The sequence below is a fragment of the Mchenga conophoros genome, linkage group LG2, assembly GCF_057382185.1.
Source record: "Mchenga conophoros isolate Kocher_MC1m ecotype Shallow Benthic linkage group LG2, M_conophoros_male_GT1.1, whole genome shotgun sequence".
Classification (NCBI taxonomy): domain Eukaryota; kingdom Metazoa; phylum Chordata; class Actinopteri; order Cichliformes; family Cichlidae; genus Mchenga; species Mchenga conophoros.
The window spans coordinates 3,563,938-3,577,221 of NC_140527.1; the positions used below are offsets into that span (position 1 = coordinate 3,563,938).

The 13,284-nt window shown below is 38.1% G+C and overlaps 2 protein-coding genes across 4 annotated transcripts; one reads left to right on the top strand and one right to left on the bottom strand.

The window, feature by feature from the left end:
• Window positions 1-595: 595 nt before the first annotated feature.
• Window positions 596-3,645, top strand: LOC146581511 (uncharacterized). The gene is made up of 5 exons (XM_085283644.1): window positions 596-638; window positions 789-1,133; window positions 1,231-1,575; window positions 1,917-2,023; window positions 3,537-3,645. Exons 1-4 carry the CDS (start codon window positions 596-598, stop codon window positions 1,976-1,978), a joined length of 795 nt encoding a protein of 264 aa, XP_085139770.1. The 3' UTR covers window positions 1,979-2,023; window positions 3,537-3,645.
• Window positions 3,646-8,556: 4,911 nt separating this feature from the next.
• LOC146581512 (uncharacterized) lies at window positions 8,557-10,689 on the bottom strand. Of its 3 annotated transcripts, none has more exons than XM_085283590.1 (6): window positions 10,647-10,689; window positions 10,185-10,502; window positions 9,745-10,104; window positions 9,483-9,611; window positions 9,352-9,394; window positions 8,557-9,255 (listed from the first exon to the last, which is right to left on the bottom strand). In XM_085283590.1, exons 1-6 carry the CDS (start codon window positions 10,687-10,689, stop codon window positions 9,123-9,125), a joined length of 1,026 nt encoding a protein of 341 aa, XP_085139716.1. In that variant the 3' UTR covers window positions 8,557-9,122. The 3 variants fall into 3 exon arrangements, with proteins under 3 accessions (XP_085139716.1, XP_085139708.1, XP_085139720.1); XM_085283582.1 differs by having other exon boundaries at window positions 8,557-9,248; window positions 9,351-9,394; XM_085283594.1 differs by lacking the exon at window positions 9,352-9,394 and having other exon boundaries at window positions 8,557-9,295.
• Between the last annotated feature and the right edge of the window lie 2,595 nt (window positions 10,690-13,284).

Consider the following 13,284-nt stretch of genomic DNA (forward strand, 5'->3'; position numbering starts at 1 on the left):
ACTCTGGTAAACTGGAACATTTTAGTTTATGACATAAAATAGCTTGCATCATAAGAGTGAGGTCTGTCTGATTTACAAACACGATGAAGCTAAAACAAATTCCCAGAGCTTGTGCTGGGATTATGATTGTTCTAGGATGCCCTCTGGATCCAGTGGAGGTGGTGAGTGTCAGGAGATCGCTGGCTAAGCTGTCATCGCTGTTGGACCACATCTCCCACCCCATGCAGGAGATTCTGACAGCACTGAGCAGCTCCTTCAGTGGCTGCAGCACCCACGATGTGGGACGGAGGGATTCTGCAGGTTCTTTCTTCCAACTGCTGTCATCTTATCGTATCTTATCAACAAGAATTTCAGTCATACTTTAAATATTCAGAATAAATAAACTGATAATTGCTTTCACACGTCTACCAAACGCTACTAAGAAACAAATACATCTGTTACCAAATGAAAAGATAAAACATGTTTCCTAAACAGGAGGAAGGTCATTTCCTATATTTTCACTGACTTCTGCTCTGAAAATATTCATCACCTTGCGACTAAAACTTCCATTTGGGCAAGAGGAGCTCATAGTGTGCGATAAGAGCGCTGCACCACAATGACCGCACAACTGACTGCTTTGATTCTTCTTTGTACACCATGTAAGTACATTTCTTTGCTAGAGAGAAAAGCATGATAGTAAACTGTTGTTTGTACTGCACTGCACAGCTTTACTAAGGCTGTTTATTAATGTTTGTAACAATAATTGCTTTGATTTGTCATTTTGTTAACTGTAATTTTTCTTTCTTCAGTCCTGATTCTGGCTGCTGACCTTCGTCAACCGATTTCTTTGACTGCTGTTGAACCTGGTGACAATGTCACTTTAGTGTGTAAGGTCTCTGGGATGGAATTTAAATTTTTCTACTGGCATAAACAGCCTCTTGGACATATGGTCCAAAATGTTGCCAAAGTCATCCGTGGCCAAAGCACTATTTCTGAGGAATTCAAGGATTCACGTTTCACAGTTATAAAAAGGGCATCTCAGTATTTTTTAACTATCAGAAATGTCAGTAAAGAGGATGAAGCAACATATTTCTGTCACACTGGAACAGATTATGCTCCTAAGTTCAGTGGTGGCACATTCTTGGCTGTGAATGGTAAAATGTTTTTCTTTTTCTGCCGATCTCACAGATCACACTCAAAGTTTTAATGAATTTAAAATAGTTTACATTGTAAATGTGTCTTAATTCACAGATCACATTCACCATTCATCTGTCTATGTGAAACAAAGTCCACAGAAGGCATCAGTTCATCTGGGAGACTCAGTAACATTAAATTGTTCTCTTTTCTCTAACAACAATGAAAAATCAGTCCAATGTCTAGATGAGCACAGAGTGTACTGGTTCAGAGTTGGATTGGAAGGATTTGATCCAAACATCATTTACACTCTCAGAAAGAGCAGAGATGACGAAAGGAAGAGAAGTTGTGTCTACAGCCTGTCCAAAACTATACAGAACTCCTCTGATGCTGGGACTTACTATTGTGCTGTGGTCACATGTGGAAAGATCCTGCTTTGTGAAGGAACTAAAGTGGAGACACGTATGTATGCTTGTATGTTGTAGGTAAAACCACTGACACTAAACCGCTCCATTTAACATAAATAATATAAGTTTGTTTCTTTATATAATGACTCGTTTAATATTAATCAGTGTTTATACTTCAAGCACTTTTCATCATCATGTGTTGTATCTGCAATCCATAATACAGCATGATTTATTTTGACTAAACATTAATGACCTTTGACTTACCAACTGTAGATACTGACTATGTGTGAGCTTATTGTGTTCCATCTGCAATTAGCCAGTAAATAAGTATAATAAGTAAATAATATCTTTAGTGGTTCATAATGAAATAATACTATAACTTACTGTTTTTTCTAGAGTTGGGATCAGAATTTGGGTCATTTTCCCTGTACTTGGAGTATTCTTCACCGGCTACATGACTTTGATCTGCATTAACCAAAGGAACACCAGTGAACACTGCAACGGTAGGGAATATTTACAGATACAGATAACTAATGCTTGCAGATTTAATGATTAATCAAATGCTTTCCAAATGGTATTACATAATGGAACAAAATTTCATGCTACTTCTCTGCATTCATAATGCCATTAATTTAGACAAGCTCTCTTCCAACCACTTTATGTTTTGCACTTCGTTTTGCTTTTTTCCCCACTTTTAATTTTGTTTTCATTGGTATTTAGGGTGTCTAGGTCTGTGTAACTAGGGCTTTAGCAGTTATTTTCCCACCAACTGCCATCAACCTTTAGAAGCCACTTGCAAACGGTCAGAGTATGCTGCTTTTATAATAATAATAATATTAGATTGCATTTGTATAGCGCTTTTCGAGACCCTCAAAGCGCTTTACAATTCCACTATTCATTCACTCTCACATTCACACACTGGTGGAGGCAGCTACAGTTGTAGCCACAGCTGCCCTGGCGCCATATTGCGCCATCGGCCCCTCTAGCCATCACCAGTAGGTGAAGTGTCTTGCCCAAGGACACAACGACCAAGACTGTCCGAGCCGGAGCTCGAACCGGCAACCTTCCGATTACAAGACGAACTGCCAACTCTTGAGCCACGATCGCCCCTTTTTCCATAACATGCATTAAGGACAATTTCGTTTATTTTTTTTGCCAAAGGTTTGCAAGATATCAACCATTAAAATAATGAAAGACCTCCACTTCCTGAGACACAGTTCATATTAACATCTAACTAGAATATAAATAATTAAATGATGACAAGCATTTCAGATATTGGCTAATCCATTCCAAACGCAGCATAGATCCTCTTTTGCTCCACTGCTTTTTTATTCCTTTTTCTAGTACTGTGAGATTTTATCATTTTTATTATCTGATGACAGAGTTTTTTTTGGTATCTCAGGTTCTATTTTCTGTACACTGCATTCTTCAGTATAAAAATTGCCTTTTTCTGCTGTCCTATTTGAAAACATTCTGATAAGGAAGTGGGCATCGGATGTGGACCCTTAGTTCAAGTAAAAATATACACCTTTACACCAGTACAAAAGCAGTCCAAGTTCAGCCCAGGCGGCACCTGAAAATTCTTGCACTGCCACTGCAAAGAGAGTAGGGGTCACAGAGGGGTGTAAATCTTGGCAACACTAACCCACCTCTTTTTTGTTGAGATATTTATATTTTCTTTAAAAAAGTATTTCAATGTGATAAATCTTAGAAAGCAGCCAAAGACAAAAATAGTTTTGGCACAACAATACCGAAACTTAGTCATATGTAAACATACTAAGATGGCTTTGCATTTTTAAAGGGGGAATGAGTGGGTTTCAACCTGTTGACAAGGCAACGTTGGATCAATCAAATAATTTGGTAAATGTGTGCCACTTTAAAATTAATCGAGCTGTATAATATAGTTTTTTTTAAAATATGCCAAATTAGAGATGTCTCAAATGATATATTTAGACAAGATCATAAACCCTAATCTATTAAATACAAATAACACTTAAATATGTGAACATTTTGCAGAATGACAAAGACAGGACAACCAACTTTGCAGCACTGCGTTTCTCCACAAAAAGAAAGAACAGAAGAGTGTACACAGTGTGTACTCTGTTCTCAAAGCAGATAATTACACCTAATGCCCTTTCTAATGTATGAGCAGTCCTTGAGTACCAGACATAGTATATTTATAAGTTATTAGCATTTAATAATAGCTGCAGCCTCACAGAAATAGAAAATAATTTTGTTTTTGTTTTCTTGTGAGAGAGCGCTAGCCTTTCAGTTTGGTAATTAATCACCCCAACTTACTTGGTACATTTATGCATGTCATTAATATTTATATTTTGTGTTTGTATTGTATTTGTAAATGTGTATTTTTGTATTACTTTCTCATATAGGAAAACTGATTGTAGGCTACTTCAGTATGTCTGTATATTTGAGTTTCAGATTCTTGATGAATATATTTTTTTATTGTTTTTATTATTATTATTGTTTTACTTTTTGGAGTTTGTTGTAATTCCAATAGTGACTTTGATATCTTATAAAATTTTGGATTTCACTTCAGTCCTCGAAATAAAAATTTTCTGTTTTGTAATTCTGTTTGTTGATTCACATTTTTGATGAACTTCTATTGAGTTTTATGTTTCTGGATTGATTTGATTTCTAGCTTTCCACAGTGTTTCACTGACTTCTCCTCCTGTTTTGTTTCTGTGTTAATGTCTTTGTCATGAGTCGCTGTGTGGCAGGCATGAGTTGGACCCAAAATGCAGGCACTCAGGCATGAGGTTTAAACACAAAGAACTCAGCTTTATTTGCTGGCAGGGGAAAGTCATAAAAAAAACTAAACTAAACTAAACTGGAAACTCATAAACTAAACTCACAGGGAGATCCACACAGGATGAGGGACAACACGACACTGACTCAGAGAAACACAGGGTTTAAATACACTGGGAAGTAACGAGGGGCATGAGACACAGAAGGAGAGCACAGCTGAGGGAAATCAGAACTGACGAGACAAGGAAGCGTAAATTGAACACACTGAGATAAGACAGAGACCTTCAAAGTAAAACAGGAAACACATAACACAGACTGAACAAAAGACACAGACTCACATGTAGGCACTACAACAGAGGGAACAGAGACGTGGGACCAGGGCAGACACAGACACTGACTGGACACGGGGATATAGCAGACAGGGGAGACAGCAACTAAGGATTACACAGAGACAAACCATAAGACACAACTCTAACAAAGAAACCAAAGCATAGAAATGATAAATAATATATAAACTCAAAACCCTGGGTTAACGACCCAGGCATCCTAACAGTCTTGGTACTACTGTATCTGTTAATGTCTGTTTTCTCTTAAGGTGGGTTTTGCTTTTTGCTGTGTGATTGTCCTATTATTTTCACCTCTAATTCTTTTTACCTGTATCCTGGCCCTTTTTGATAACAACATGGTGAAAGCAGAGCTCAGTAACAAAGGGTTAATAATTATTGTCCTTACAACATTAATAATTCCAAGTGTTGTACAGGGCCAAAAACAAGAGCAATAACCAGTAAGTAGCAAATGCATTTAGAAAAATAGCAATATTTTAATATAGTAACAATTTAGATTAAAGAAGAGTAATATGATAACATTATAGCTTTATTTTTTCACATTTCAAGCTTTTTCAGCTGCTTATAATTAGCATCTTATAATGTTTTGATATGCTGAACTGAAAAGTCTTTAGGTAAGATGTGAAAAATATAGTGAAATCTCATGTTCCTGGGGAGTTTGAGGCGTACAAAGACAGAATTAAGCAAGAAGTCTATTTCAAACTGTTCCAATGACGTTGGTTTACAGTTTCTTAGATTTATTTAAGAAATGTAAACAATGCTGTTGGTGGAAAGTCAAATCTTCTGATCCAGAGAGTAGTCAGGAGCCAGGTCGAATGATGATATGTGAGCCGCTTATTCTGTTCCTCAGTTCAAAGTAAGGTTGCATTGGTGCCGCCCTATAAATGACAATAGTGACAAATATGGTGCTGGACTGGTGGGACAGACAGTTTGGTCTCTTGACTCAAGAGCATTGGTTGATACCCCAGGGAAGCCTCAAACTGGGTACAAACCAGTGGCAATGGAGGTCAGGGAATTATGGGCATGCTCAACCCTGGCCAGGTGCAAGCTCCAGGTGCACAGATAAGTCTAGACCACATGTGTCAAAGTCAAGGCCCGCGGGCCACATCCGGCCCGGCGTACATTTATATCCGGCCCGCGAGATCGTTTTATATAGATGTACTATTATTGTTATGCATGGCCCGGCGATATGAGGTGCTAATAATATACAAACTACAGATCCCATAATGCAGCACTGCAGCCTCCTTGCTGAACGCTAGGCTAACTGGGAACATTCCCGTGTCAATCAAGTCAAACTTCTGTTATTGCGGAGCTAGCTGCTCACAATGGTGGAGAGAAAAGTTGATTCTGAAAGCAGAGCCTTTCAGCGCCAGTGGGAGACTGAATATATGTTTACAGACATTGATGGTAAACCCGTGTGTCTTATTAGTAGAGCTAATGTGGCTGTAATTAAGGAATTTAATTTAAGACGGCACTACGAGACAAAACGTCAGGATAAGCTGAAAAATGCAGAGCAGAAACTACAGAAAGTAGAAGAGCTAAAGAAGAATCTGACATTTCAGCAGACTTTTTAAACCAGAGCAAAATCACAAAGTGAAGCTGTTGTGAAAGCAAGTTTTATCGTAACAGAGGAGACAGCCAAATCATCCCGGTACCACTCTGAAGAGCTGCATGATGAAGCTGTGCGACGTCTTGTGTCCAGACAAAACGCAGATTTTGGCAAATGTGAGCCTGAGGAGAAATACGATTGCTGATCGGGTTTGTGAGATGGCCACTGATTTAAGAACACAGTTGTGTGAAAGAAGCAAAAACTTTATTGCATACTCTCTTGCTGTGGATGAAAGTACAGACATGATGGACATTGCACAGCTGACCATCTTTATCTGTGGAGAGGAAATATTGAACATTAAATCGATGCAGGAGGAGAACTGTACCGGTGAGTTAACAGCATATCACTGCATCATACACCAGGAAAGGCTGTGTGGTAAAGTCCTAAAAATGGAGCATGTAATGATCACCATAACACAGACCATAAATTTTATCTGAGCTAAAAGTTTAAATCACCGTCAGTTTCAGTCTTTTATGTGGGAAATAGATTCAGAGTTTGCCGACATTCCTCATCATACAGAGGTCTGTTGTTTGAGTTGGGATAAAAATTCTCAATCGAGTTTTTGAGCTCAGCAAGGAAATCTGTCAGTTCATGGACATGGCATGTATGATGCAGTGAAGGCATTCCAAGTGAAGCTGTCACAAATGCACCAGTGCAACCTGCCTCACTTTCCCTGTTGCCAAGTAATGTTGAACCAAATCAGCGGACTTTGCTGAACTGCACCTGTGCAGATTCAGATGGAGCTGCAGTGTAATAATGCACTCAAGGGAAACTACGACACTGAATGGCCCGCACAGTTTACTAGTTCCATTCCAGAAGCAACGCCCAGCTCCGTCTATATGCGGCTCCAACCTTGTGAATGCTTTCATTAATGTTTTCTGGGGTTTTTGGCAGCATGTTCATATTTCTAACTTACATAATTTTGACAGGATATATTTAAATGTTTATCTTGTTTGGCCCGTGACCTAAAGTGTGCCTTGAGTTTTGGCCCCCTGTGCAATTGAGTTTGACACCCCTGGTCTAGACCATGTAGGTTTGCTTGCAGCTTCTGGTTCACCATCTCCTCTCGATCTGCCCATTAGTCAACCTGTGGAAACAAGAAGCGAAGTACATCACTCCACCTCTCTTCTCAGGTGGAGAGGTAGCTTTTCCTTACTAGCCCACCTTTGGGAACTTTATGCTTTCTTAAGCTTCTTGACTTTTAGACATTACACATGTTCAGCATTCACTCATCAGCTTGCAATATTTAAGGACTGGCTCATGCTTCTACTTTGTGGAAGATTGTTGTCATCTCTGGTGATTGGCAGGTCCTCTGATGTTTTCTTCTTGTCTCCACTTTGTAATTTTCCTTTCTTTGTGCAAATTACCTGCCTGTGAATCTGGAGTTTGTTATTTTAAAATATTTTCAAATAAATCTTAAAAACTGTTGCTGGTCTCTCCGATTCAAAGCATTTCAGTGGAGTTTTGTTCATAGAAACTAAATGTCAAGTTGAAATCAGGTCCTTTGTACACCATGTAAGTGGATTTGTTTTCTAGTAGAAAATCATGATGTTCTTTGCACTGTGCTAAAAACCAGGCATTGCAAAGATGTACTGCTATGTATTAATCCTTGTACTATTTGTCTCTTATTTGTTCTCTTAATTGTCTTTCCTCTGAACCACACTGCAGAGATTCCTTAACCGATCTTTTTGACTTTGCAAAATAATTTTTTTGTAGAATTCTTTCACATTTCAGAATGAGAAAAGAAGCTCTCAGTATTTTTTTTTACTATCATCAATATCAATAAAGAGAATAAAGCAGAATATTTCTGTCAAATGGAGATTGGGTATTTACATGTACTCAGCAATGACACATTCTTGACTGTGAAAGTTAATATTGATCTTTTTTTACACCACTTTTTTTTATCAATTTAAAAAAAAGATTTAAGTTAATAAATTATCTTAATTCACAGATCAAACAATTTCTGTGCCCAAGTTTGATTCATGTTGCCTCAGTTTGGTCTTTGCTGCACTCCTGCAACAGACCTTCATCTTTTGTTCATTCATTCTGAGTCTGTATTTGGGTCCTAACTCCACTACATTGTTAACTATGACTATTTCAATGTTAATGACATAGATTCTAAAATATCCAGCCCTGGTGATAACAAGCATTTAGAAAACTGCCAAATGAAGTTCAAAAATACTGTATTTGCACTAGAAGGTGTTTTATTTATTAATTACATTTATTAATTGTATTAATGTTGAGAAATACAATAACCATAAGAATTAGGGCTTTTTTTTTACAACAAAGTCCCAAAAATATGGTAGCAATAATGATGCACAATGATAAATAACATTTACTTTTAACAGCCCACTGTTGATTATTGATTTATCCTGCCTATACCACACAGTGCAATGATCAAAATCACTTCTTTTACTGATGTTGGAATGTTTAAACTTCTCTGTTTCCCTGTTTGAATACATCAGCAATTTCCTTTTACTCTTTATTTGTGGCTACAACACATTTCTTTTTTACTTATTCATGGTGATATCATCATGTAAATCATAAAACAGAAACAGAAAAATACAGTTGGGGTAGATTGCATATTCACTATATAATTACAAACAATAATAATCCCCTGGTTTCATAGATTTATGTTTTTGACATTTTGACTTAAATGGGTATGTGCCAATGTGGTATGCGTTGCTATGCATCATTCATTCCAGACAAAACTAGGAATGTTGCTATTCAGGACTGATCTTGACATGTGTGCAAGTATGTACATTTTCAATCTAAATACATCTAGACATTGATAATAATCTGTATGGAAAGACAATACAAAAAAACCTATTATCACCAAGTGAACAGCAAAAAAGTTAATTTTATTCCAACGTATGGTAAATAGACCTAATCCAGCCCAAAAACCTTGACAGCCATGTAGATCTGTCGCTGCTTCGCTGCCTTTGGATCTGTTCTTTTACTTCTTTCAGCTTCCATCATGGTAAAGACAACAGCAGAGAAAACCCATGTGTCCTTATTTGTTGAAAATACAGCCATTAAAAACATTAGATATATCATAACTTAAAAAATAAACAGAAAAAAAAATGAGAATAATTTTAGCTTTAAGTACTGTACCTGTTGCCCTTTCTGACCACTAAAGTTTTTCTGCAGGACTGCAACTTGATAATGAAACACAGAGGGAATAATTAATACAAATGTAAGATGTATGCCTTTATTACACAAAGGACTACAACACATTTAAATTACCTTTAGAATGATCACTGTTGTTTATCTTGATTGTGTATATGAGGACAGCAATAACAACCAGGCTTATAACCAAGACGGCAAAAAGCAGAAAAAGAGCCATACTAGCTGTCTGTGACCACACACTGCTTTCTGCAATCACAATAAAAATTAAAAGAAAAAGAAAAAAGATGAGATTAGTGTGTAATAAATAAAAGCTAATGGTTACTTGTAAAAGTGCAAGATCACATATATTTTCTATTTGATAGAACAATGATAACATTACCTTGAATATCCAGTGTAATTCCATTTCCAAATAATATCTCCCCACATGTGGCCACAGCACAGTAGTAGGTCCCAGCATCAGAGGAGCTGACGTTCTTAGAGAAGTGATAAACACATCTATCCTGAGGGTCAGAATTTTTCTCACATACATTATAGTTGTTTGTGTCAGTGTAGATGATGTTTGGATGAGCATTATTTGATCCAGTTCTGAACCAGAGAATATTGAGACCTCCTGGACATGTCTGGTTGTCAGAGTCAGAGAAGACTGAACACTGAAGAGTCATCGTGTCTCCTGAACGAACTGGGTTTGATTCTATCTGCAGCTGACTAACTGTATAGTTTGATGTCCTCTGATTGTTTCCTGTGTAATAAAAAAAGATTTTTTTTCAAAACACGTTTTAAAACAATTTCAAACTTTGTAAAAGCATGTCAGTTTATTACCTTTTACCAACAAATACGTCCCACTCCATTTAATTCCAATCCTTTCTGTGTTTGCACAGTGATAGATTCCCTCATCGTCTTGATCTGCTTTCAAAATGGTCAGGCTGGCAAAATCATCACCTATGTCAAATTTCAAACTAGTAAATTCAGGACCAAAAGTAGGTTCTGTAGATTTGAATACTGTCACTATTAACTTCAGAGTTCCCCCAAAACTCTGCTTGTACCAGTGGACTCCTCTACTGCTGAGCTCTTTGGGTATAGCACATGTTATAGTCGCTGGTTCACCAAGCTGAACAGTTTTCACTGGAACTACAGTATCTGAATTAAGAGAAAGCAGGAAAATAAAATCTTCTTTGATGTGGTAATTTACAGTTTGTGGTAAACTATGTTTACAACAATTTATACATACCTATTTCACAGGTAAATTTTTAAGAACATTTTTAGACAAAATCAAAAACTTACATCCCCGGTGAAGAAAAAGCAATGTAATCCATACGATGATCATCTTGACAGTGCTTTCTGTTGGGGATCTCACCCGTACTTCAGTGAGTGGAGGAGGTAAGATGGTTGTTTTAGGTCAGATGGTATCTGATTGGTTAACACACAATAGATTCAAATAAACACTTCCTGTTACATTTGTCTCAGTTTGGGTTTTACAAAACCTATCATCTCTCTTTCATCTTCCGTTACAACTGTCCATTTTCTTAACAATAGCACTGTTGCCACTATGTGATTTTTATTCTTGTCCTTAAACCTCAAGCACTCAAATAGGACTTGACTCAGTCACTACTGCTATTCTGGCATGAAGTGCAAGGTATGGATATATATCATATTTTGCATTTGAAAAGAAAGTTTCAGGACTGATCATTTACTGAGGAGAAACAATGGCATCCTAAAACTCTGAAGAGTTGAAGAGCAGATCTAATTCCAATTCCTTTTACATACATCAGATGATTTCTGATCTGATTTCTTTCCTCTTGCAGAATCAAGATAATGGGCCATATTTGGATTCAATTATTTATTAAAAATTATATAGGAAACCACACACCATCTTTGTTAACTTAACAAAGATGGTGCGGCCACGTCCAGACGCCTTCCTGACCGCTCCGCTCCGACTATCCACTTTTCATGTTTTTTGCTCTGGTTTACATTCCAAAGAACCTTGAACCTTGAACCTTGAAATGTCATATTCCAGAAGAACACATCATAAAAAAACAAAATGATGAATACCAAAGAATACTTAAACAACAACCAGAAATTCTGCAGGAATTTGTTGGTCATGAAAATTCCAGCAAACATATATATTTTAGTTAATGCACTCTGAATTGCTGTTATTCATAACTATTCAGCTTTTCAGCTGTTGAACATCCATCCATATTTTATCCTGCACAATTTGGTTGCACAAACAGGAATCTTCCCTAGGGGAAGGCCTTGCTTGAAAAGAGAGGCCTCAAAGAAGCATTTTAGTCTGGTCTTGCTCTATTCTAATCTTCTACTGAATGAGCGCATCACCATATCACCAAGTGGAACCTGAATTAAGCTACTTTTATGATGAACCTCATTCCATCATCAGTACCCACAGTTCATGGTCACAAAAAAAGGCATGAATGCAGACCAATGACAGTAGAAAATGCTGTAACAATCCCCAAAAGTAAAGCCTAACGGTGTCTATTGGCCAGAGCTTCAAATTAAGAACCTGCTGACATGAGGATCTGCAGCAGGTACTGAAAGAGGAAACAGAGAAAAGTCATTGGGCCTGCGTAGACACTAACTTTTTTTTTTTAAAGTTATTACAATCAGAACAGACAGGACTGTGGGGCAGATACAGAAAGAGGAAGGAAAAACAGTTAGGAAGAGAGTTAACAGAAGGAGAGTGAAAGGAAAATAGAGGAGATGAGAGAAAGAGAGAGAGAGAAGACACTAAAAATATTCTTTATCACCTGCTGAAAAAGACAAACGTGCCGCCAGAGCAGAGTGTGCCCTGGGCCCAAGAGACCCTCACCGGGAGGGAGCCAGTACATACCTGAGCTCCCAGCCCCGAACCACCAATACACCGGTGGGTGGGGGCATCAGCCACTGGCTCCCCAGGTGTGGTGGGGGGATAGGCCCCCACACCCGGGGAGGCCTGAGATGTTCCAAGAGAGATGGAGTCTAAGACTCGACCTGGCACATAGACATAGACATACAGGCACACACAGATAAAGACATGCATCCCCACCCTCATTTACACATATACAAATACTCAGCATGCTAATCACTAATGTATTTTGGTGAGGTAATTAATATCTTTAGTGGCTGAAATTTTGAAAAATATCAGTAAAAGTATTTACCAACAAATATGTCCCAGTCCATTTCATGTTTGTTAGCCACTTAGTGACTCCATAATTTTGCATATCATATCGATAATGATTGGAAAACACTGTCCAAAGTCCCAAGAGGTAAATCGTTACTGACTCATGGTCATAGGCTGTAAAAAATATAGATGTTGCTTCTGGGTTTTGTCGTTAAGCCAAAAACCTGCAAAACCTTAACAAAACCTGCAAACACGGTTAGCATTAGTAATAACACCTTTAATTCTCGTGCATGAAGAGAGACGTCAGTCAAGGCCTCTGATAGTAGTTTCTGAAGATGAACAGCACATCCCTTCTTTAAATAAGGTCCCCAGAGGGAGAGAGAGTTTTACAACCTTGATCTCCTCTTACAGTGTTACCTAAAGATTGCTCCCTGCCCTCCCCAAGTAATGTAAGTCCTGGGTGTCTCCAAATGTCTCGACGACACCCAACTGTGTGTGTGCAGTAAAGTTGAACCTGAATGCTTGTCATGGTTGGATGATCCCCACCGGCAACCTACCAGTGTATGTTTTCGTGTGTTGTCCTCCTGTTCTCTTCCCTTTCCATCTCCGGAGGTTTGCTTACGGAAGTCGTCGCATCCGACTTGGAAGCACTTCCACGCAGGAGTCGCCACACCGGCAACTGATGCAGTGCTCAGCTGTTCCCAATTATCCGCCATCTTGTGTGGGCTATTTAACGGTGGAGTTGAGCGACACTCAGCGCGGGAGTATTCGGTAGTAGCTTTGAATGTCTTGTTATATGAAGACTGT

Coding starts and splice junctions, on each gene's coding strand:
- LOC146581511 (XM_085283644.1), top strand. CDS start 596: ATGACCGCACAACTGACTGCTTTGATTCTTCTTTGTACACCAT. Junction 639..788: donor GATTCTTCTTTGTACACCAT/GTAAGTACATTT, acceptor TTCTTTCTTCAG/TCCTGATTCTGGCTGCTGAC. Junction 1,576..1,916: donor AGGAACTAAAGTGGAGACAC/GTATGTATGCTT, acceptor TGTTTTTTCTAG/AGTTGGGATCAGAATTTGGG.
- LOC146581512 (XM_085283590.1), bottom strand. CDS start 10,689: ATGATCATCGTATGGATTACATTGCTTTTTCTTCACCGGGGAT. Junction 10,105..10,184: donor GACGTATTTGTTGGTAAAAG/GTAATAAACTGA, acceptor TTTATTACACAG/GAAACAATCAGAGGACATCA. Junction 9,395..9,482: donor CAACAGTGATCATTCTAAAG/GTAATTTAAATG, acceptor TTCATTATCAAG/TTGCAGTCCTGCAGAAAAAC.